The sequence below is a fragment of the Podarcis melisellensis genome (assembly GCF_964234715.1).
Source record: "Podarcis melisellensis genome assembly, chromosome: 14".
Taxonomy (NCBI): Eukaryota; Metazoa; Chordata; class Lepidosauria; order Squamata; family Lacertidae; genus Podarcis; species Podarcis melisellensis.
The window spans coordinates 42,405,923-42,430,682 of NC_138546.1; the positions used below are offsets into that span (position 1 = coordinate 42,405,923).

Here is a 24,760-nt window from a genome sequence, read left to right on the forward strand (position 1 = left end):
TGAATATTTTCATCCCACTCTTACAGCAGAGGACCTGGAGCTGCTTCTGGCAGCATCAAGGACAGCCTCTCTCTTCTACAAACACTGGCTGCCAATTAGCTTGCCATTAAGGTGATGGTTTGGGTGTATAAACCCACTCTAGCTTGGGACCAGGATAGCTGAAAGATTGTCTCACCCCTTACGTACTGTGATGGGTTGTAGGGGGCCAGATTCCCCTAAATTCCTTGGTGCTAGATACTCCCCAAAATTCCTAGGTTTAGTAAAAGTTAGAATTTAATCAAAGTTTGATTAAACTTCGCCAAACATGGAAACGCCTTGGATTTTGTTATGCTATCAAGCCAAGCCAGCTCAGAGCCAGCTGGATGGGCCATTAGCAGAGGACAAAGGCTGGTGACGGACCACCAAGGTAACCATCAGATCGCAAGTCTGCCAGGCAAGGGGGAGAGGGGCTTCTTCTTTGGGGATGCTGGGACGCGGGTGGCGCTGTGGGTAAAACCTCAGCCCCTAGGATTTGCTGATCGCATGGTCGGCGGTTCAAATCCCCACGGCGAGGTGCGCTCCCGTCGTTCGGTCCCAGCGCCTGCCAACCTAGCAGTTTGAAAGCACCTCTGGGTGCAAGTAGATAAATAGGGACTGCTTACCAGCGGGAAGGTAAACGGTGTTCCGTGTGCTGCGCTGGCTCGCCAGATGCAGCTTGTCACGCTGGCCACGTGACCTGGAAGTGTCTGCGGACAGCGCTGGCTCCCGGCCTATAGGGTGAGATGAGTGCACAACCCCAGAGTCTGGCAAGACTGGCCCGTACGGGCAGGGGTACCTTTACCTAGTGAGCAGGTTTAGAGTTTCAATTTTGAATGACAGTAGGTTGGGGGGAGGTCCTTGGAGTCAGTTAGCAGCGAGGATGAGGGAAAGAACTCCATGTGATCTGGGGTTGACAGGCTGTAAGCAAGCTATATAATGTATTTTAAATGGGCTTGTACATCTTCTAAAGAAAAATAATATCTAGAAACTCTAGCAGATTTCACTGCAGTTTTATCTTCAGGACTTCCACTGCAGAGGGAACAGATCTTAGAAGAGGTGAGCCAAAGGGATGGTCAGGTAAGGACCAATGTGAGATGAAGCACCATCCATGAGACTATTGTGTTGCTAGAGCTCACATCTGAAAGGAGTATATGCTAGAAGCTCCAAAAATCGCCACAACGCAGAATAATAATAATAATAATAATAATAATAATAATAATAATAATTTTATAAAATGACAACAACGACAACCTTGACACTGGAAAAGTCAGAATGCAACAACGTGGTAGAAATGACATCTGGATTCTTCAGAATAAATGTGTTAGTGAGCTGTGTCACTAAAAAATGATTAGTGTGGAAACACCCCTGACATTCATCTGGGAATGTGATGCCTATTTTGGATTTGTTTTTGCAACAAATGAATGCATCTTAGCAAGCTTCCCTCCCTTACCTGAGTTGTTTGTGTGAACCCAGATATGTGACAATAATCTGGCACAATAAAAATCATGGTATAACCGTCATCTATTTCATCTTATCATTTATATGCATACTTATTAAATAACCAAGATGAATGCTCCCATAAAACATACATATACAGGCAAGTAAATTTACAGTGTTACAAATACTGTATCGAAGTAAAATATTACAAAGAATTGTCTTGTTAGTCCTTCATTATAGAAAGTTATTTAGTAATACAGAGAACCACCATGGCCCCAGTGCCTTCTACATGACTGGAACCCAGCGCTGAGCACCTGTAAGCTGCAATGAGGTCCAATCTACAAAAGGGAATAAGATTAAAAGCATTTGGATGGGCCATAGGACATGCAGCAATCCATTTCTTACACCCTGATTTCCAAATGTTTTTCAAAAATTTATCTTCTAAGAAACACTACTTCACAGTGATTGAGGAAGCGCATAGATGAGTGATGTTCATTTATCCTTCAAGAGATTGATTCTTTTTTAGTTTACAGTTGTATCTTGGATCCCAAACGCCTTGTGAGTTGAACATTTTGGCTCCCAAACGCCGCAAACCCGGAAGTGAGTGTTCCGGTTTGCGAACGTTCTTTGGAACCTGAACGTCCGACGTGACTCGGAAACCGAGCCTTGGTTTCCGAACGTTTTGGAAGTCAAACGGACTTCCGGAATGGATTCCGATCGACTTCCGAGGTACCACTGTATTTGTTAAATTCTAGTGAGAAAGCCAAGCTTGAAACTGCTGGGGATCTGTATCGTTTCCAGAGCATGCGGCGAAGGGGTGAAAGGAAATGTCACTTGAAAGAGATATTTCGTATCTAGCATCAACAGCGGAGAATTCTCTCTGTTGTTCAGCATAGCCTGGAATTAGAATAAAGAGAGAAAAGATTAAAGTAACAAGAGCTAAAGCTGCCAACAGGAACAGGTTTTTTTAAAAAAGAAAGTACATGTCTTCTGAATGAGACTGCGATTTAATAATCATACCTGCACTTTACGAACAAATGATGGAGTCACCCTTTTCTCAAAATCATCTATGGGTGTGTAGGAGTTGAGGATTTTTACTATCTGTAGGGACGATTTAAAGAAATTCATGAATACTTCCGATACATGTAAAAACTGTAATGATTCTACAGTCATAACTGAAATATGTATTGAGGTTACCCGCCCCCCCCCCAGGGCAGCAGAATGGAAAAACATCAAGGGGAAAGGGAGGTGTCAGGAGGGGCTGACATAGTGAATTGGAAATTGAGCAAAAAAGAGAAACCCTGTTATAATCCAAGGAATAATATGGGGACACAGAGGATGGAGACGACGACTGCATAGGGAATTTTCAATTACGAAAAAAGAAAATCCAGAAAAAAGAGTTTGGATGAAAGTAGAGAAAAGGAACTGGTAAAAAAGCAATTTTAATGAAAGGACTTGCACTTTAAAAGCAGTGCATGGCACCTCACCACAACTGTGCTCGCTTGCACAATCTACCTTCCCGCCAGAGTGGTACCTATTTATCTACTTGCACTTTTACGTGCTTTCAAACTGCTAGGTTGGCAGGAGCCGGGACTGAGCAATGGGAGCTCACCCCGTTGCAGGGATTCAAACTGCCGACCTTCTGATCAGGAAGTCCTAGACTCTGTGGTTTAACCCACAGCACCACCCGCATCCCTTGCACAATGCTTGCCAGGTTTCAAATAAGACTATCTGTATAGCAAGGGAAGATTCATAAACTGATACTTCAGGAATCTACCAAGTAAGGGAGAAAGACCTTAGGTTTAAGTACCTGCACAGCAGTGAGGGATGTGCAGCGTTCATAAATCTCTTTGGCATCCTCATCTGTGGTCTTCTTAACCTGAAGGAGCCAAGCTGCTTGGGAAAGAGGTTCCAACGTCTCTTTGGCAGAGCTGCTCTGCAGATTCTTCTGCTTAAGCCACTCTTCCAAATAGCTGATATTACACCTAGGGAAGGAAAAGATAATTTGGTTTAAACTCCCTTTTGTTCAGAAGCTGGTAACACAAGTTGCTGCCCCAGAGCAATATGCTATGGCAGAGTAAAATGTCAGATGTAAGTCTTGGGACGCGGGTGGTGGTGTGGGTAAAACCTCAGCGCCTAGGGCTTGCCTATCGCATGGTCGGCGGTTTGAATCCCCGTGGCGGGGTGAGCTCCCGTCTCTCGGTCCCAGCTCCTGCCCACCTAGCAGTTCGAAAGCACCCTTAAGTGCAAGTAGATAAATAGGTACCGCTTCATAGCAGGAAGGTAAACGGCGTTTCCGTGTACTGTGCTGGTGCCAGCTCGCCAGAGCAGCTTCGTCACGCTGGCCATGTGACCTGGAAGTGTCTGCGGACAGCGCTGGCTCCCGGCCTCTAGAGTGAGATGAGCGCACAACCCTAGAGTCTGTCAAGACTGGCCCGTACGGGCAGGGGTACCTTTGCCCAAGTCTTTTAATACAATAATATTCAAAAAAGGAATCAGTGATTGGCAATAGAATGCATACTGTGGACTCCCTGCTGACCTTTAGCCACCATACAATTATTTTTTTGAGTGCCCTGGCTCTTCTAAATCTGTACTGAAATGCTATTATTTTAAAAGTGCAATGCTTTTAAAATATGTATGTATCTACGCAGGAGTAAGCCCTGTTCAGTTCAAGGCAATCCCTCCCAGAGTTAGTGGCTATAGCACTGCAGCCTAAATTTTGTTTATCCTGTAGGTTTCTGCTGCTTTTTCCGATCTGCAGATATGCTTTATGCCATTTGATTTTTAATTGTATTTTGGTTGCTATAACATAACCATGGAGATTTTTCTTTTCTTAACTGACATGTTCTATTCTTACTCTTAATCTTATTCTTATTATTCACCTTATCTGCATCCCCTTTCGACAAGAGCACATATCCTTGCGAAGGAATAGACTGTTAAGGGTAACTGCTCCAATCAGAAAGAAAAGCTGCTTCACGGCCTGCTTTAGAAGCTCTGAGTCCAAGCCATTCTGACACATTGTGGTATAAAAATAGCTGAGCTGTTGCAGGATGGAGGTCATGGTGTAGGCATCTGTGTCGTCTATGCTGGAGGAGCGCTTGCGGAATCCAGTCGGTTTTAAGCCAGAAATCCCCTGGAGGCTTTCATACTCCAGCATTCCCGGCACTGGAAAAGATAACACAGCAAGCAAGAAGAAAATATAAATAAATAAAGTTCCTTTATCGCTGCTATTTGGCTCTGGAAAGCAGTCGTGCTGTTTAAAGGTTTTAAATACCAGCTTACTTATTATTGCAGTAATGCAATAAAGAAGGGCATTTGGGTGGGCTGCGTTTTGAGATTTCCATTATTCAGTGAACACGGAGGTCATAGCGGAAAAGCAAATGCCAAGAAATCCAGCAAGGCAGTCCTTGAATCAGATTCAGAATGTCTCTTCTCCAACTGCATTATTCACAGAACTGCACCTGCATTCGTACAAACTGATAATGCAATCTTTTGACTGGTGTATATATTACACACACACACATACATACATATGTGTGTGTGTGTGTGACCGGACTCTCAAGTACACTGGAATGACAGAGTGTAGGATGATATAAACCCATATATGCTACTGCGGGAGAAATAAACTGAATAAGTTTGGGAATAATTTTCTTTGCATTTATGGTGTTTAACCTGCTAAATGCATATATTTGTAGCAGTATTTTATTTTACAAAACAAAAAAAAATGCTCTCTTGATATATGTATTCAAAGTCCATATTCTTACTCATCTGTATGTGTGTGTGTGTGTGTGTGTGTGTGTGTGTGTGTGTGTGTGTATATATATATATATGCTTTCGTAGATTTTCATGGGTACAGGAATGCAGGTTTTGGTGTCCTCGGGTGTCTTCCCGTGTAAAAGTTGGGGTGTCTAGGCGACGTTTCGACGAGGTCTCACTCGTCATCTTCAGGCTGGTGCTTTCGGCTTCTTGTTACTGGAACAGAGCAGGATCTCAGTGTTTGAGTTCCTATAAATACTGTTGAGGGGGTGTGGTGTATAGCCTCCAATGTTCTGGGCAGAGAGGAAGTTCCCAGGCTAGTGTGCCTTTTCTTCTTTTGTTCCTTAATTACTTGAGGGATATCTTGAGTGATTTCTTGAGTGATATCCTGAGTACCACTTAGGTGGGTCATTAGGTGTGGATTAGTTGCTAAAGTCTTTGTGTCTTGACCTCTTGAACTTTGTGAAGAGTTTTTCTGAGAAGATGGCTGTACTGCACTTAGTTGTGCTCTGGCTTGGCTTCGTGTATAGGGGCGAGCTGTGGTTTTGTGGCCTGTGTCAGCCAGATCTGTGTAGGGATTGCAGGGGGGTGCAGCATCCGGAGGTGCCACCATGGTTTGGCTACTGGATGGTGTCTGTAATTTATCTGTGGAGAGGGTCTGGGTTTGGGTCTGGTGTGGTTGATTGGTGATGGCGTTCTGTGTGCCTCTGGATCTGGTGTCAGTTTTTGTGGGGAGGGCTAATTTCCAGATGTCTGGCAAGCGGGATGTGTCGTCACGCTTGTTCATGTTGTGAGGGTGTTTCTCTATCTCGATGGCTTCCATGATTATTCTCTTGTGGTGATGTTCCATGTTAAAGAGCAATTTGGAATCTGCAAAATTAATTTCGTGTCCTGTTTCTTTCATGTGTTGGAAAAGAGAGGAAGTTTTTTCTTCTTTTTTGACGGCATTCTTGTGTTCTGCGATACGTGCATTTATTCGTCTGTTTGTTTGTCCAATGTACGTGGCTGGGCAGACTTTGCAGGGTATTTCATAGACCCCTTGGTTTTCCAACTGGATTTTATCCTTGGGGTTTCTGAGGATATTGGCTATTTTTTGGTTGGTGCAAAAGGCTGTTTTGATATTGTGTTTATGGAGGATTTTGCTAATTTTATCTGTAGTGCCCTTGATATAAGGAAGGAGGGCCATGCCATTGTTTTCTTCTGTGTCTTGGTTTTTGGGGGGTGTTTCTTTTTGGATTAGCTTCGTAACCCTGTTTTGCTGGTATCCATTGGCAATTAACACATTTGAGAGATTCTGTAACTCAGTTGTCAAGTGGTCTTTGTCAGCCAGGCGTTTGGTTCTGGAGATGAGAGTCTTGGCTACGGAGTTTATTTGTGCAGGGTGGTGGTGTGATTGTGCATGTAAGTAGCGGTTGGTGTGTGTTTTTTTCCGGTAGATAGTGTGTCCTAGGGAGCCATCAGGTTTTTTGTAGATTAGGACGTCAAGGAAGGGAAGTTGGTTGTTGGCTTCTATTTGACCCAAACCCAGACCCTCTCCACAGATAAATTACAGACACCATCCAGTAGCCAAACCATGGTGGCACCTCCGGATGCTGCACCCCCCTGCAATCCCTACACAGATCTGGCTGACACAGGCCACAAAACCACAGCTCGCCCCTATACACGAAGCCAAGCCAGAGCACAACTAAGTGCAGTACAGCCATCTTCTCAGAAAAACTCTTCACAAAGTTCAAGAGGTCAAGACACAAAGACTTTAGCAACTAATCCACACCTAATGACCCACCTAAGTGGTACTCAGGATATCACTCAAGAAATCACTCAAGATATCCCTCAAGTAATTAAGGAACAAAAGAAGAAAAGGCACACTAGCCTGGGAACTTCCTCTCTGCCCAGAACATTGGAGGCTATACACCACACCCCCTCAACAGTATTTATAGGAACTCAAACACTGAGATCCTGCTCTGTTCCAGTAACAAGAAGCCGAAAGCACCAGCCTGAAGATGACGAGTGAGACCTCGTCGAAACGTCGCCTAGACACCCCAACTTTTACACGGGAAGACACCCGAGGACACCAAAACCTGCATATATATATATATATATATATATATAATTTAATTAGGAGGTTTTCATGCCTGTCTAGTTCTGTGTCCCCTTTCCCAGCCTTTAATCTATTGGTGATTAATGCCTATATGCAACCCTTGCTTTGTACTTGTGTTAACCAATCAGCAACAAGCACATATGTGGCAATGCTGTAATATTCAATAAAAGGGACTCCCCGAGACATGCTCGAGAGATGCCTCCCATATGACACTTGCTACTCGTCTGTCGTTTATTTCAACCCAACAGTAATATATATTCATAGAATCATAGAACTGTAGAGTTGGGACCACAAGGGTCATCTAGTCCAGCCCCAGTTAATGCAGGAATCCTGCCCACAGCCATCCCTGGGTGGGTTCACACTACCAACCTTCTGGTTATAACAGTTGGATGCGCCGACCCTTTGCACCACACTCTTATTCGTATTTAAGCAATTAAAATAAAAAGAAAAAACAAATCCTTGCACAGAATCTGTATTATCACTTAAACAGATATTAGCATGAGTATGTTCCAAGCCTTTGATGGTTTCTTGAATCCTGACAATAGAGTTCATGGTATTCACTTTAGCATTCTCTTTTGGGGATGGGCAGTGTCTCAGAGAGGCAGTGTCTGACCTCATTCCTGCACGATGCACTGAAAACTACTGTTCGAGAGTTTGAATGGCGGTTTGGGGCCCTAGTATGCTTGGAATGGTGTGGTGCGTGTGGTGCTGTGGTCTAAACCACAGAGCCTAGGACTTGCTGATCAGAAGGTTGGCGGTTCGAATCCCCGCGACGGGGTGAGATCCCATTGTTCAGTCCCAGCTCCTGCCAACCTTTTGAACTGCTGTTCAAAAGCACGTCAAAGTGCAAGTAGATTAATATGTACCACTCCGGCGGGAAGGTAAACGTTGTTTCCGTGCGCTGCTCTGCTTCACCAGAAGTGGCTTAGTCCTGCTGGCCACATGACCCGGAAGCTGTCTGCGGACAAACGCCAGCTCCCTTGGCCAGTAAAGCAAGATCAGCGCCACAACCCCAGAGTCATACGCAACGGGACATAACGGTCAGGGGTCCCTATACCTTATGCTTGTCCTTCCATTTTCACTTGGGAGAGAAGGAAAACACCCCTAGGTTTGGGAGAAGGAGATAGCTATGCAAATAGCAGAAGGTCTTTTCCAGGCCTGCTGGCAGAGGACGCTATCATACCACCACAGGTTTCTCTTTAAAACAAGTTGCCGTTTTTTGCATCATTTGATTGCTGAATGTTTTCCCCAGCAGCACAGCTAGAGAGTTCCTGAAAATTCAATATCATAGCGATTCAACTGATAGTTAGAACTGGAGGAATCAGCTAGTTTTTAGTCTTGATGAATCCTATGCACCTCTATTCAGAAGTCTCACTCTGTTCAGTGGTGCTTACTCCCAGGGAAATGTACATAAGATTTCAGCCACAAATACATGTAAATAGACTTTTCAGACATGCACAAAGAAACAAGAAAATACTAATAATTCATTCCTATATCGTTTTAGCCATGCACAAGGTTTAGAAATAGTTTGGAATGTGTGCTGCTATCAGCATTTATTTCTTACCTATCATTGGCTGAATATTGTTCTCCATTACAATGATAAACTGATGATAAATACGAATGGCTAGATCACTAAGAACCTGCCTGTATTCCAACAGGTCAAAGTGCTTCAGATTGTTCTTATTTTGTTGTGGAGTATTGTGCTTCATAAATTCCTGAAAACCAGATGTATAAACAATATGCCATTTAAGACCATAAGTATAATACAGGTTTTATACTTCTGCATATTAAGTAGAGTAGTACAAAAACAAACATATATTCAGAAGAGCAAAAGGCTATTCATGCACTCTGTTAATAAGTATACATGCAAACATTTTTACCTAGTGCTAGTAGTAATTTTAATGGAAGACAGCAGCTTTGTTTTGCAAAGAATAACTCTTAATTTCAAGACATGCTGTCCAACCCATGGTGGATCTTGACAAGAGAAAGGGCATGTTCACAATGTGCAGAACACAAGAGCTAACTCAGGCTGAAGGAAGGTGAGGACAGGTGACCTCACCTAGGCCCGAAGTCACCCCCCACCAAAGCAGGCTCAAAGCTTCTCAGAGCTTTTCAAAATCATTTTTCTCAGCAGCTAAAAGGCATTAGCTAAGCCAGTGTTTTTCAACCACTGTTCCGCGGCACACTAGTGTGCCGCGAGATGTTGCCTGGTGTGCCGTGGGAAAAATTGAAAAATTCGAAAGATTTAAAAATAAAGTATTTTATAATTTTTCATATTTCTGTTTACTTACTATTTCATAATAAAGTAATTATAAAATACTTTCTTTGTGTTTATTTGATTCCTATTCAAGAGAATTACTTTATATATAGTCAATATAGACACAGAGTTAAATTTTTTAACATTTTCTAATGGTGGTGTGCCTCGAGATTTTTTTCATGAAACAAGTGTGCCTTTGCCCAAAAAAGGTTGAAAAACACTGAGCTAAGCATCAGAAACATTCCACTTGATGTAACTAAAAAGATTGTAACAAAGGTAGAGAACAGTCCATTGTTTCTCAGGCCTTTCTGATGCCTTCTGGCCTTGCTAAAGAACCACATTGCAACTTCCTTTCTGTCAAGGAACCACGCCAGAACAAGAGATTGAAACATATCTGAACACTCTGAAACTCCCCCCCCCCTTTCCTGGGAAGGGCGCCAAGAGTCCAAGAGTCCCAAGACAGCTTTCTGTTCATGCTCAGAGGAACTCATGGGGCAGGACTCTGGAAGAAGGAGGAGGGATCTGGAAGGAGTATATATGCTTGTGCACATGACTGTGAACTTCGTGCATGCTTTTTGTGACTTATCACACTTGCTCCTTCCACCAATTCATGGATGGTAGAAATAAAAGCCTTTTCTCCGAAACTATTCCTTGAGTGTCTGTTGACTCCCACTCCCCTTTCCCGGGCGCAATACTTTTCCCAGCCGAGGGCAAAGCCTCATAAGGCTACAAAGCCAGGCCCAAACCTTTCAGGTATGGATTCACAAGGCTATGGACTACAAGGATGTGGTTTCTAGGTCTTCTGTGAAAGTTGGTTCCAATAGGTGATACTTGCCCAAAAAAATTTTAATCATGAACTGTATTGCAATGTTCAACTATTTTATAGGGAGCGTGAAATTATTCTTACCTCTTCTCCACTGTACTGTTTCAGACAGTTAAGAAAATGGCATGTGTTTGAAAGCCAGAAGGACAACATCTCAAAGTCTTCAACATGTTCCTAAACATTAAGACACTGTGTTTGCTTAATTTATATTTCATATATTTACCCACACCACCTCAATCTTTGCAAGCGGGTGCATGAGAATTCAGAAATTATGCACAATGGAGGTTAGGCTCTTTATTACATATCTGGTTTCTTTACATACATAGACAGCCTGAGTCTACTTATGGAGGGGCTCATAGCAGCAGCACCCCAAAACACACCAGCCTATTTCATATTAAGAGCATCATATGCTGCTCTGCCTTTGCAGCATCCCTTTCTCTGCAAGCTATCTCTGGCTCTGCAGGGCTTACCCTAACCCCAAAGCTTCCTGGTTACATTATGGTTACCAGATTTTTTTCAATGAATCCAGGGAATTTTTTTGAAGCTGAGTAGCAACAGGGAGTCAGTGGTGGGGATGGTGAGGCAAAAGACATGCTTATTGTATAAAGATGCAAAGTCCTTCTTTAGTACCCTGTGAAACATAAATGCACAGAGTTTTTTTAAAAACTGGGCAACGGCGCACCACGCACCCGTGACTCCCGAGCCTTCCCCAATCTCCTTCCCCCTTCCTTCTTTGTTTTGACAGATCAGGGGAGGCTTGGGAGTCACGGGGGGGGCAGCCGTTGCCCAGGAGGGGCCAGCCTGGTAGTGCAGTTGGCTCTGGCTGGCTTCAGGAGCTGCTCGCTGCCGTGGTGCAGGAAGAATGCCGGGCACCACAGCAGTGAGCAGCCCCTGAAGCCAGCCAGAGCCAACTGCGCTAACAAGCTGGCTCTGGGCTGCTAAGGCTGCCACTGCCCTGTTTCCCCGGGGACAGATTTGCAAATCTGGGGACATTCCGGGGATGGAATTTGTCCGGGGACAGATTTGCAAATCTGGGGACTGTCCCTGGGAACCGGGGGCGTCTGGTAACCCTACATCACAGCCGCCCCAACTCTAAAAGATTCCCCCCTAACCGAAGCTCTGGTCTTTTGTACCCAGAGGAAGATCCCTCCTTTGATGTGCGAAATGACTCATTACCTCAAGGAAATTCCTCGAAAGTTTAGTCTTCACACCTAGCCCCCCTTTGAACTCCTAATGGCTTATCCCAACCCCAGGCGGCCACTTCACAAAGAAATCAGCCTTTTCCATTGATTTGCCTGGGATTACAGTCCTAATACACAACTTTGTGCATAACTTAATTAACTTTTACACATGCAATTACTGATACTCAGAAGTAGGTCTACTACTTGCTTGGTTGGCATCTGTCTGTCTCAGGAGATACATATTCTAATGCACATAATGTGTCCTGATTACATTTTAAATGTCTTTACACATAAATGCTAATTAAACACCTCAAATCCAGTTACAATATAAGCAGCTTGTGCCTTAAAAAAGTTAAAGGACCCCTGACAGTTAAGTCCAGTCACGGTTGCGGTGCTCATCTCGCTTTGCTAGCTGAGGGAGCCAGCGTTTGTCTGCAGACAGTTTTTCTGGGTCATGTGGCCAGCATGACTAAGCTGCTTCTGGTGAAACCAGAGCAGGCACTGTAACTGCAAATGAAAGTATAGTTCATTCCAGCAGGGAAGTCACAATGTCTGCAACTTTAAGGGAGAGATGCAAGACTTAAGGTGAAAGGACTTGTGGCATGAATTGATGTAATAAGCATGAAAAAACCAAATCAGGAAATCACAGGAACTCAGCTGACTATACTTAAGTAACCTGCATAAGTAGCTGACCATGAATAGATTCAGCTATGAAACATGCTCAGCTATTTTTGTTTCATGTGACCTTCATGATACCATAATCAAAGCTCTGAATGCACTAGTCCTGTAAATCTAGGCTTAAAATCTACGCCAGGCGGCAATAAAGACAGCTATGACATAATGCTTTGCAGCCATGAAATGACTCCTTTCAATCATATACTTTATATTTGTGACACGATATGGCACTATGTAATTTGCAGGTAGATATTTTATTGAGTTCTACTTAATGGAATTATCTGCAAGCAAGAAGGAAGAGTGAATGACCAATTTGAATAGCACAATTTCTCTGGTAAGCAGTCATGGCATGGGAATTGTTCCGTTAGTCAACCTATACAGTGGTACCTCAGGTTAAGTACTTAATTCGTTCCGGAGGTCTGTTCTTAACCTGAAACTGTTCTTAACCTGAAGCACCACTTTAGCTAATGGGGCCTCCTGCTGCTGCTGCTGCCACGCCCCCGGAGCATGATTTCTGTTCTCATCCTGAAGCAAAGTTCTTAATCTGAAGCACTATTTCTGGGTTAGTGGAGTCTGTAACCTGAAGCGTATGTAACCCGAGGTACCACTGTATCTGCAAAACATTCTGTTGGGCTATGCCAACTGTACAGAAAGAAAGCAGACTGCGTGCAAAATGTTCCTACCTTAATTACTTGTTTGATACTATTGATTGACATATTCATGAAGGATTTCAGCATGCCGTCATCGTTCAGATAATCTGCATATCTCACACACATGAAGAGGATGTGAGCTGGAAGTCCTGGTATCATATTTACCACCACTCCACGGGGCTTCAGTTCTGCATGAAACCAAGAGTCAAATGGTGTTGATTATTTAGTGAGCATTAAATAAATTCTATAGGTTAGCCATTCTTTTTTAAAGAAATGAAATTGTAACCAAATGCATTTCTTCCCCCCCAAATCTCATCCTGTTCCTGAATCGTATTATTTTGGATCCCTACAATTAAAAATATACACAAAGGACCAATAAATAAGAAAATTAGCACAAGCTACTTGCTTTCATTTTGCAATTTATGTCTCTTGATAACAACTTACTTTGGATAATCACACTATAAAAACCACAGAGAAACTGGTTAGGGCCGAATGAGTAGCCACAGATATTAGCAATGCACAAGTCCTTCAACACATCGCAAAGTTGTCTTAAAGCAGCTATGTATTTAGCTTGCCTGAAAACATATCACAAAAAAGCTTTAGTGAAAATAATAGACTCTTCAAGGTGAGTAATTGTGTTAGCGAAAGCTCATGTAAACCCAAAATATTAACGTGGATTACTAGGGAGATTTACAGATTGAAAATGAAGGGGAACTGAACTGCAAAGAAGCAAAATATTGCAGTTGTTTGCTCGGGTATAAATGAAACCCAAACTTCCTTAGAAAAAATAGGAGGGAAACATGCAGAGAACCTTATGAATGTCTGTGAAAACAATAGAATAGAGAGATGAGGAGGAAATTGTGGATGGGACACAGTAGTTACAGAGTCTCTAGAAAGAAAGAGAAGAATATATTAAACACAGACCTGGTATATTTGGGTCTGGTGTGTGAAGGCCATTTGAGGAAGAAATGGTGAAAACACAGTGAGAGGGAAAGATTTCAGCAGAGGTGACACCAGTTTTAACTTCAAGATGTATTTCAGAGATAGTGACTTACAGTAATGGTAGATCTGAGAAGAAAAAAACAAACTCATGACCCTGGAGTCTTCCAAGTATTTAGCCTCAAGAGTGAACAGTTTAGGAAAGTTACAGAAAGCACAAATATGTCACACACATTTCCCCCCACAGCCGTTCTAAAACAGAAGCATCATAGAGCTTTTAGTAAAACAGATAAGATAGGAAGGAGAAAAAACATTAATCCTGGCCACAACTCCAAAACTTCCAGCAACAACTATTTGGCATTGCTTATGAGTATACTTAGGTGAAATTGAAAGTGTTATGGAAGTACCAAGGATCAGGTTCTGAACAATTTTCCCTTCGTCTTCCTTTCTGTACTGCAACATTCCAATGTATTCTTTTGGCATGGACAACATGGGTTCTTCATGGGCTGTTAAACATTAATATATATTTACTTTCAGAAAAATACTACAGTGGCATTAGAAGGTTGGAAAGAACGATCCATGACACAAATCACTGTGTGTGACAAATTATTTAATACAAATGATCAGGCTTTCTGCAGCAGTCATGGCCTATTAAGCTTTGGAACAGAGTTATTAAAAAATACAAAATAAAAATCAACCATGACTACCAACTAGGATCGCACATAAATATGCTGGTTTGGGTCAGTGCATCAGTTTTCAGATCAATCATTTGATGACTTGGGGGGGGGTGTATGTGGGGGGGAGGGGGGAAGGGAGAGAGAGGTAAGGAGGGAGGGAGGGAGAGAAAGGTACCCACTTTTGGCCACACCCACAAAAGCCGTGTCCCCACCCCCATTCACCAAAGATAAACATACCCCCCAAAAAGTTAGCCACCAATGTCTTAGCCCCATGCTTCTAGTATTCTATGGCAGTTTTTTGCAGCAGGATTTCGGTGAACAGGCAGCACTGCACGATGAATTTGATCCTATGAACTCTCATAATTATTACCGTAATGTTGGTCTCATCTTCCATGCAGTTTCCGAAGAAGCACACATTCAAACAGTTTTAAAGGATATATTTAATGTCCTCACCTGTTTCTATAGACTTTCTAAGGGTCTTGATCTGATCCTCAAGTTTCTTTATTATTCTGTCCTTCTTATCCATCTCCTCTTCTAGATCCTACAGTGTCCAATAAAGTTGAGAAAGAATGATCTGCTTTTAAAAATGCATTTGGGACAGCTGCATATCCCTGCATTGGAAGGGGTTTTACTTAGGGTCCCTTCCAACTCTACAATTCTATGATTCTATGCTTCTATGCAGGACAAAATTCAGATTTATTACTGGCCGATAATAGGCATGATAGAAAAACGGCATTGTTACTTACACTGGAGAAACAAAAAAATTAGATTCTGAGCAATGCTATAAATCATTGGCTCCCAATTACCTAAGTCCCGAGGACCCCCTGTTTTTCAAAAGCCAAGTCACAGACCCACCACATCTGAAAATTTAAATATCTCTCTGATAGTTTTTGTTATGTGAATGAAGCCACGGATCCCCTGGGTGGGTTCCGCAGGCCACCAGTTGGGAACCACTGTTGTAAATGAATACTTCTTAGTAGACACTGCCGTGATTGTGACAACTCCCCAACTTTGGAGGATGAGGGCAAAATTCAGAAGGAACATCAGGACTGACCCCAGATGTCTCCACAGTGCTGGATTTGCCTTATCTCTGCTTTACATGGAACCTGGACCTTGCCTTGTTTGTTAAAAACACAAGAAGAACATAAGAAAAGCCCAACTGGATCAGATCAAAGGCCTGTCTAGTCTAGCATTCTGTGTTCACAGAGACTAACCAGATGCTTATGAGAAGCCCAAGAGAACATGAGCACAATAGCACTCTCCTGCTCATCATCCTCAGCAGGTTTACAAAAAAGGTTAAGTCCAGTCAAAGGTGACTATGGTGTTGTGGCACTCATCTCGCTTTCAGGCCAAGGGAGCCAGTGTTTGTCCACAGACAGCTTTCCGGCTCATGTGGCCAGCAGGACTAAACTGCTTCTGGCGCAACGGGACACTGTGACGGAAACCAGAGAGCACGGAAATGCTGTTTACCTTTCTGCCGCAGTGGTACATATTTATCTACTTGCACTGACGTACTTTCGAACTGCTATGTTGGCAGGAGCTGGGACAGAGCAACGGGAGCTCACTCTGCCGTGGGGATTCAAACCGCCGACCTTCTGATCGGCAAGCCCAAGATATTAGAGATATACACAGCCATCATGACCAGGCTGTTGTTGCCTTGCTTGCCTTTGCAGAACCTGAATGCCTTAGCCTTACATAACTTATAAAATTAACATTTTAACATTTAAATTTGTTAGGGGGGAAATCGACACTAAACTGCAGTTCCCAATCTGTGGGCTCACTCAACTCTTTTCCTATGCAAGGTGTCTTTGTATCGTAAGAGCTGCAGAAGGAAGATAGCTTTGGAATGAGCTCAACATATAGTTGGCATCCCAACTAGCCCCATTTGTGAAAAACTATGAAAAAGAGCCAAGTGACGCATGTTCTCATCCTACTTTAAAAAAATCATTTTAATATAGAATCTCAAATTGGTTTCCCCCTTTTGTACAACATACCACAAAGGGTTGAAACTCTTTGAGATTTTAAGGAAATAAGGCTATGATCACAATCACACTTACTTGAGAGTAAGTTCCATTGAATTGAGTGGGACTTACTTCAAAGTTGTAGGGACGCGGGTGGCGCTGTGGGTTAAACCACAGAGCCTAGGACTTGCCAATCAGAAGGTCGGCGGTTTGAATCCCCGTGACGGGGTAAGCTCCCGTTGCTCGGTCCCTGCTCCTGCCAACCTAGCAGTTCGAAAGCACGTCAAAGTGCAAGTAGATAAATAGGTACCGCTCCGGCGGGAAGGTAAACGGCATTTCCATGTGCTGCTCTGGGTCACCAGAAGTGGCTTAATCCTGCTGGCCACATGACCCGGAAGCTGTACGCCGGCTCCCTCGGCCAATAAAGCAAGATGAGCGCCGCAACCCCAGAGTCGGTCACGACTGGACCTAATGGTCAGGGGTCCCTTTACCTTTACCTCAAAGTAAGCATGCATAGGCTTAAAATAATCCATTACCAGGAGCGTTTTCCTTCCTCACCGTATTTTCTGTAGTAAGATACGCCATATCTTGCCACATTTTGTACTTGGTTTCATTCTCTCCTTCGTGTTGCTTCTCCATATGATCATTTATCTCCTGAAGCTCGTCAGATGTGGCTATCAGCCTTTCTTTTTCCTTCGTGCGTATTTCATTTTGAACGTGCAATACTCTAAAAAGGCATTAAAATGTATTAATTCTTTCTCTGTGCATAAAACAAAGAGCTGCTACAAAATGGATCACTGCTTCACTTATAATGAATGGGCAGTTTCAGGTTAGCAGGCTGAGCCAACCACGTTGTGAGCTCTGCTCCTGGATCCGTGCATGGGCAGAAACATGTGTGTGACTTAACTTTCCTTCCCTCCTCTGCTTTCCACCTCAGTTTTCCATTCATGACCATGCACAATCAGAAACAGAGTTTGCATGAAGACACTAGCTACAAAAACCTAGGAGTGAATTGCAGACCGGAGGTCACACATCACAGTTCCCTGAGAGGAGGAAGGGAGCAGTTGTGTGAGGTTACTAGCCTGAATGATCATAAACAGCCCTGTATTATAGGAAGGGTGAGGCCTTGGGTGGCTCAGAATGATAACCTAGAAGGCACAGTAAATGAATCCATGTTCCATTCTCAGGTTTGCATCTCAGTCATCCATATTAAGTTAAGTGAGGGTGGGTGAGTTGAGCAGGTGATCACCTAGGATGAAAGCACGTGTTGTCGGACTCTTCTGCCAAATGAGTTTTCCGCTGAGGCATTTTATATTGAATGTGGGTGCAGGCAACCAGGTGGCACAACCCACAAAGTGGATGTTCTCATGTGCTAATCTAAGAATGGCTTACAAGTCTGACTTTCCGTTCATTTGAAGTTCATCTGCATATTGTCTTCAGCCTACCTAGAAGCCAGAACTGCCGACGGGTCAGAAATTAAACCAGTTTGGCCTGCCCATCTCCCTTTAAAATTGGCAAGTGAAGGTTTTCATGGCATGGAACTAAACATGCTCGTGATCACTTTTCTAACTGCTGCAAATCAAAAGGCAGTTAAGGGGGCAGCTATATGGGCTGTTTCAAAGGCTGGCAATCTTTTTGGAAATGTAGCAGTTTCAGTATCTTATTAAAAACCAATATATTGATTTTACTTCCTTTTCTGTGAGATTAAATACTCAAACTGTGCCCAACATTTTTCAGAGGCTTTTAAAGATTACCTTATTTGTGTTCCTTCTCTTTCCTGGTTATGATGCAGCAGATCTGCCCTTTCTTCCATTTTCTCTTTAATAATAACAATAAACATAATTTTACTAAACCAACCTCCACTGGGATTTATAGGGTTTACTACAGTAAGATTATCCATGTTCTCATATACAAAGTTGCACTATAAAATACACAATCCATCTAAAAGTCCTGTTTTATAATAGAGTTTAGGGACAGAGAGAACATGATCCCAACTGTGAACATGTCAGACAGAAATGAGTTGGTGAAGCAATGCTAAAAGTGAAAGCTAGATTGTAAAACATTCTTAAAATTAGCCGGAAGCCACAACCATTTCCACAAATTTCCATTAACTGTATGAACTAATAGTATGAATGGCACTGCAAGAGTTATAATAAACAATACAAAACACCTCAGAAAAAGGAAATATAATTAATAATAAAGTAATTAAACTTTAAAAACTTACAGAATTAAAAAAAACCATAATGGATACTTATTTCTTATGATTCTTTGGCCATTTCAACAGCAGTCCCCCCAAAAAAGCAATAATGCATTTAAGAGTTCTGGAATGTTCCAGCATACAATTCTTTTTTATATATAATTATTTTTATTAGTTTTCAATACAATCATACAATTTTATCCAAATTTTAACTGATTTTAACAAAGTACAAATTTTGGTCTTCCTTCAGCTTCTCTGGTAATCATCCATTTTTACCCTTCAATACGCATTTCTTTAATTGCATTGCCATTTGTCTTCCTTCCGTTTTCTATTTTCTTTCAACAATACCTCTTAAAAAATTTTACAGTGCTTCTTGGAACCCCACTAGCGTTGTTTGCACCTCACATATATTTTTCAGATATTCCCAGCATACAATTCTAATACAGTAGAACCTCTACTTACAACCGCCTCTACTTGGGCCCGATCCAAGTTGCGACTGTGGCAAACCCAGAAGTAAATATCGGGTTCGTCACAATTCGCGCACGTGCACAAGCGGCTTCTGCCGTTTGCGCATGCGCAGAAGCAGCCACTGCCTACACATGCGCAGAAGCACACTGCCGCCAAATGCGCATGCACACAACGGCGCTTCTACCAGCGACCCAGATCGACTTATGGATGGACCTCCGGAACGGATTATGTAAGCTCATACCAAGAACAAACTTAGTTGGTCTCTAATGTGCTACTGGACAATTTTTAATCTTTAAAATATATTTCTACTGTTCAGACCAACACGGCTACCTACCTGAATGTATAATCTATGTACTTAATGAATTCACTTTAGAGATAAGTAATTATTGTGAGCTGCACCATATACCATAAAGGGGGAAAAATATCCTGTCGCTATCTTTATCAAATTGAAAATGGAATGACTCCTAGTTGAAAAATTACCTTTATTCTTTGCAGCTTCTTCTTGAAGACGGTTTTCAAGATCCGTCTTCTGCTTCTGAAGCTCAGCAATCTGCTGTTTAAGATCTGGGATCATCTTCAGAGAAAGGGGGAAATATTAAAGTGAAGCTACTCACATCTTGCATCAATATTGTATGTCAGAACTGTGGAATTCTAGAAGCATTAGCAAGGAATATTCCTTCCCATTTACTCCAGAACTCATCTGACTGGGAGAACTGCAGCCTCCTATCCGAGAAAGATCCTCATGCCTGTGTTTTAAGTGGCTGACTGCAACTTCAAAGACTAAGAATACTTCTTAAGTCATTGACAAATTTTCTGAGCAATCAACAGATGTCCTTAGAAGCTGCTGCTTTTACTGCAAGGCCTGCACAAACCTAGATTTTGATCTCTTCTAGATTCAAATAAGGGACACGGGTGGCACTGTGGGTTAAACTTGCCAATCAGAAGGTCGGCGGTTCGAATCCCCGTGATGGGGTGAGCTCCCGTTGTTCAGTCCCAGTTCCTGCCAACCTAGCAGTTCGAAAGGACGTCAAAGTGCAAGTAGATAAATAGGTACCGCTCTGGCAGGAAGGTAAACGGCATTTCCGTGCGCTGCTCTGGTTTGCCAGAAGCGGCTCAGTCATGCTGGCCACATGACCCGGAAGCTGTACGCCAGCTCCCTCGGCCAATAAAGCGAGATGAGCGCTGCAACCCCAGAGTCGGCCACGACTGGACCTGATTACGGTCTTTTCATAGAATCACAGAATTGTAAGAGTTGGAAGGGAATACAAGGGTTATCTAGTTCAACCGGCTGCAATGCAGGAATCTCTTGCCCACCAAATGCACAACCCTGAGATTAAGAGACTCATACTGACTGAGCTATCAATTGCTATGAAGCTCCAACAATCCTTTCTCTCCTAGCTTGGGCCAATAGCTCTGTGGGTCTTTTCTTTTGCTCCTCGTCTGTTGTTGATCAGTCTCCTATGAGGCTAAACCTACAAGCACATACCTATGCCCTCATTCAGACATAAGATAGCATGACTTATATTGCTTATCACCTCTGTAATATGTGTGTGTCAGTTCAAATAAAACTTCTGAGACAGGACTATAGCTTATTAGTTGCTCATTGTGTGTCCAGGAACTTCCCTGTTGGACAAATAAACAGTATTGTTGAATTACTCGTACCCAAAAGGAAATAAAAGGTGATAAGACTAGAATCAAATAGAGAGTCACATTTGGCTTAATTTTTTTGAATAGTTTTTAGAACGTTTATTTTCTTCTCTGGTCCCAGGCTGCAAATGCCTGGATAGCTCAGTTGGTTGGAGCCTCGTGCTGATAATGCCAAGGTTGCAGGTTCGATCGCCATATGGGATAGCTGAATATTCCTGCATTGCAGGGGATTGGACAGATGATCCTCAGGGTCCCTCCCAACTCTACAATTCTCTTCATATGTGCAATTTGTAACGCCATTGAGGATGGATTCTTCATAATTATGTTCTGCAGCAGCTGCTTTTGCTAAACAGGATCCCTGTTTATATTCAGAAGCTTGCTACCACAATATCTTTTTAAATTCAATAATATTCAGTCCTCACCATATTTTCCGAGGTTAGTCGGGTAACTTGGAGCCGGATACTGTCATTGAGGTCATTTTCCTCCCTGAACAGTTTCTGCAAATGGTTTATTTCTTGACTAAGATGTTCGGTTTTAGAATTGAGACCATCTATTTCCCTTTCATAGTTCTCTTTCTGAGACTGGAAATGGCTTTCCAATACTCTGTTGAGGGAAGGGAAACACATAAACAGTAAAATAAACAGTACAAGATCCTTGACACAAGATCCTTTTAAGACCAAGAACCATGTAACGTAAAAAAAGAAAGCACTTTCACTGCAATTCACGTAGACAGAAGGAACACCAGCAACCATACTACCAAAAAAGTTTTGAATGCTATACTACTAGAAAAAAGTTAATCTGGCTTAAAATGCTGAAATTTAAATTACATTCTCTACAGCTGCATTAGGCACGATTCGGGTGGTTTTTCAATCCATATGAAATGACCCCTTTTCTCCCCCCCCCCCTTTTAAAATTTTTCCTCAAGGGTCAGTTGGTTGGAAAGGGTTTAAGACAAGACCATTGCACCAAATCGCTAATGTACGCAGGCTGAATATACACTATTTTAAAAAGTGGGAAGATGAGATAAAACAGTGAATCCAGTCTTTTTACATGTGAACTGTTGAAATGAAATGTTTCAAACTAAGTCCTTTCGGTGATAAATAAAAGTCATTTTCGAACATGTATCACAAAACAAGACTACAATAAATTCTGTAATTTTCCCCCAACCAAGGCAGTACCTATCAGAACCCCATGGCATGAACAGCAGGGACATGGGTGGCGCTGTGGCACTGAACCTCTTGGGCTTGCCGATCAGAAAGTCAGCAGTTTGAATCCCCACGACAGGGTGAGCTCCCATTGCTCTGTCCCAGCTCCTGCCAACCTAGCAGTTCAAAAGCATACCAGTGCAAGTAGATAAATAGGTATCGCTGTGGTGGGAAGGTAAACAATGTTTCCGTGCGCTCTGGTTTCCATCACAGGGTACCATTGAGCCAGAAGCAGTTTAGTCATGCTGGCCACATGAACCAGACAGCTGTCGTCACCTGGTTACCAAATGATTTAATACTGCAAGAATACAAGCTGAGCTTTTTTTAAAAAAAATATTTATTGATATTTTTTTCTTTTTATATCTGGTAAATTCAAGCTGAGCTTTTTTTTGGACTGGGAGCACCTTCAAATCAAAACCATTTGCAAACAACAGGTAATAAAGCTAACCTTGTGGCCTTTTTCAGGCCTTCATAAGCAAACCAAAGTTCCCCATCTTCATTTAGGTGTTCCAAATCTTCAGTAGACAATCTGTTACAAAACAAAAAGAGGAGACAAAAATGGGAGGACTAATCTCTGGCAAGCATGTGATTTAGGAAAAGAAATTTCAAAACTGCGCTTTAAAAAGGGTCTATGTAGACTATATCTGTACCTGCTCCTTACATCTGCGAAGTCATAGCTCTCACGGAGTTGCATTGTAATGTCTGACAACTTGTCTAGGAAAAAATAAAATGTAAAGTGAACACTGAGATTCCACTTTAGCAGAAAGGTTGTATAGACTGTATTTACTGTTTCACTGCAAGAGCTCATTATGCAGCATCAACGAGTTTAAACTGATGCAGAACCAAACTAACTCTGTTCTGATGGCCTGGCAACCACTCAGGACATGATCTGTGTTAAAAAGATGGCAGATACCACAAAATGACTCTGTTTCCCCCTCTCAAAGAGATGCCGAAAACGGCATTGAAAAGTACCATATTTTTCGCTCTATAGGACACACTTTTTCCCTTCTAAAAAGTAAGGGAAAATGTGTGTGCGTCTTATGGAGGGAATGCAGGCTGCGCAGTTAAGCCCAAAGCCAGAACAGGGAGATGGCACGCTGCGCAGCGCTCCATCTCGCTGTTCTAGTTTGGGGATGGTTGCACAAAGCCTCCGCAGGGCAGCGGGGTGCCTTCACCCCTCTGCCCTGCGGAGGCTTCCAAGGCTGTCCCTGAAGCCAGAGCAGCAAGAGGCTATCCCAGAAGCCAGATCCCTCTTGCTGTTCTGGCTTCTGGGGTTCAGAATTTTTTTCTTCTGGTTTCCTCCCCCCCCAAACTTGGTGCGTCTTATTGTCTGGTGCGTCCTATAGAGCGAAAAATACGATATCAGTTTTCACCAAAGAAAATAAGTATTTAAAGCTAGATCTCCCTTTAAAGGTAATAAAGGAGAGGGGAGTTCCTCTATGCCTGCTTCATATTGTGGAACAGCCAGTGTCTTAACTTGAATAAATGGAAGAATGCATGGATCAAACCCATGAATCACCCATATATTTTACCCATTTGAATGAGAAATATTTTCAGAATTACCTCTCATTTCACGCTTTTGGCACTGTAGTTGCTTCTCCACATCCAGTTTTTGAGACTGAATCAGTTCAATTTCTTTATGCAGTTCAGGGATTGCCTAAGTTCATTAAACATTTTAAAAATGAAGTACAATTCAATGGGGCAAAGCAAATGAAAGAAATAAGATGAAGACAAGGTTGCAGTCTACAGCATGCCTAATTGACATCTATGACCCAGTTTGCACAGTCAAACCACGGCTAAGTGATAAACCAGCATGCATTCACAAGAAAAATGATTGATAAGCCAAGTACAAAACTGATTAAAGCTTGTGGTTTGTCTGGAGCAAAACAAACCAAGAGCCCATATTTGGATACAACCATAAGCAAAACCATAGCTTAGCAAAAATGTCATTTTCTATGTAGGAAAGAACACCCCCCCAACACAGAAGTGGTCAATTAATACTGGTCTGTTACTATACCTTTGCTTGGTTTGAAAGTTCTTCTACTTCCATTTTTAAGCCATCTTCAATTTGCTGTTTTTCCCTGACTTTCTTTTGCAGCTGATCATTTTCATCTTTGAGAAACTTTATTTCTGCCTTGAGTGAGTCCATCTTTTCTTCATAGTCTTGTTTCTGGTTCTGGAAGTTCTTCTCAAGCATCCTGCAAAGATTAACAACAACAACAGAAAAGGCCACAACTTTGTTTTTCTCCGCATATCTCTAAGTACAAACAAATTGCTATGATATTTATTATAAACAACAGCATATTTATAAAGAGGAGTCATTACAGTATATGCAATCAAATACACAGAGACATGGCATACAGAGAGAGGTGCATACATATATACACAGCCTAGCCATAAACTTTCCCAACTGCCCTGCCTCCCAAATAGCCTATTGAATAACATGGGACCCTTCCTGAACACCATGGGATGAAATGCAGGTAGTGAATGGAAGCTTCCAAAATTAGGTAGATGTACCCTCTATGAAGGGGACACGGGTGATGCTGTGGGTTAAACCACAGAGCCTAGGACTTACCGATCAGAAGGTCGGCGGTTCAAATTCCCACGATGGGGGGATTTGACCATTGCTCAGTCCCTGCTCCTGCCCACCTAGCAGTTTGAAAGCACGTCAAAGTGCAAGTAGATACATAGGTACCACTCCGGCGGGAAGGTAAACGGCGTTTCCAGGCGCTGCTCTGGTTCGCCAGAAGTCATACTGGCCACATGACCCG

The 24,760-nt window shown here is 42.6% G+C and overlaps 1 protein-coding gene across 3 annotated transcripts in view; it reads right to left on the reverse strand.

The window, feature by feature from the left end:
• Positions 1-1,223: 1,223 nt before the first annotated feature.
• MYO5C (myosin VC) overlaps positions 1,224-24,760 on the reverse strand; it is a 58,387-nt gene continuing 34,850 nt past the window's right edge. For all 3 annotated transcript variants that reach the window (XM_081888383.1, XM_081888382.1, XM_081888384.1), the window contains 17 exons: positions 24,007-24,187; positions 23,553-23,646; positions 22,640-22,703; positions 22,438-22,518; positions 21,207-21,387; positions 19,618-19,711; positions 18,227-18,290; positions 17,031-17,199; positions 14,965-15,052; positions 14,242-14,340; positions 12,929-13,083; positions 10,474-10,563; positions 8,874-9,024; positions 4,338-4,620; positions 3,266-3,440; positions 2,476-2,556; positions 1,224-2,352 (listed from right to left, as the gene is read on the reverse strand). In XM_081888383.1, coding sequence (XP_081744509.1) covers positions 2,200-2,352; positions 2,476-2,556; positions 3,266-3,440; positions 4,338-4,620; positions 8,874-9,024; positions 10,474-10,563; positions 12,929-13,083; positions 14,242-14,340; positions 14,965-15,052; positions 17,031-17,199; positions 18,227-18,290; positions 19,618-19,711; positions 21,207-21,387; positions 22,438-22,518; positions 22,640-22,703; positions 23,553-23,646; positions 24,007-24,187 — 2,203 coding nt within the window. In that variant the 3' untranslated portion in view covers positions 1,224-2,199. The remainder of the gene's footprint in view (positions 2,353-2,475; positions 2,557-3,265; positions 3,441-4,337; positions 4,621-8,873; positions 9,025-10,473; positions 10,564-12,928; positions 13,084-14,241; positions 14,341-14,964; positions 15,053-17,030; positions 17,200-18,226; positions 18,291-19,617; positions 19,712-21,206; positions 21,388-22,437; positions 22,519-22,639; positions 22,704-23,552; positions 23,647-24,006; positions 24,188-24,760) is intronic.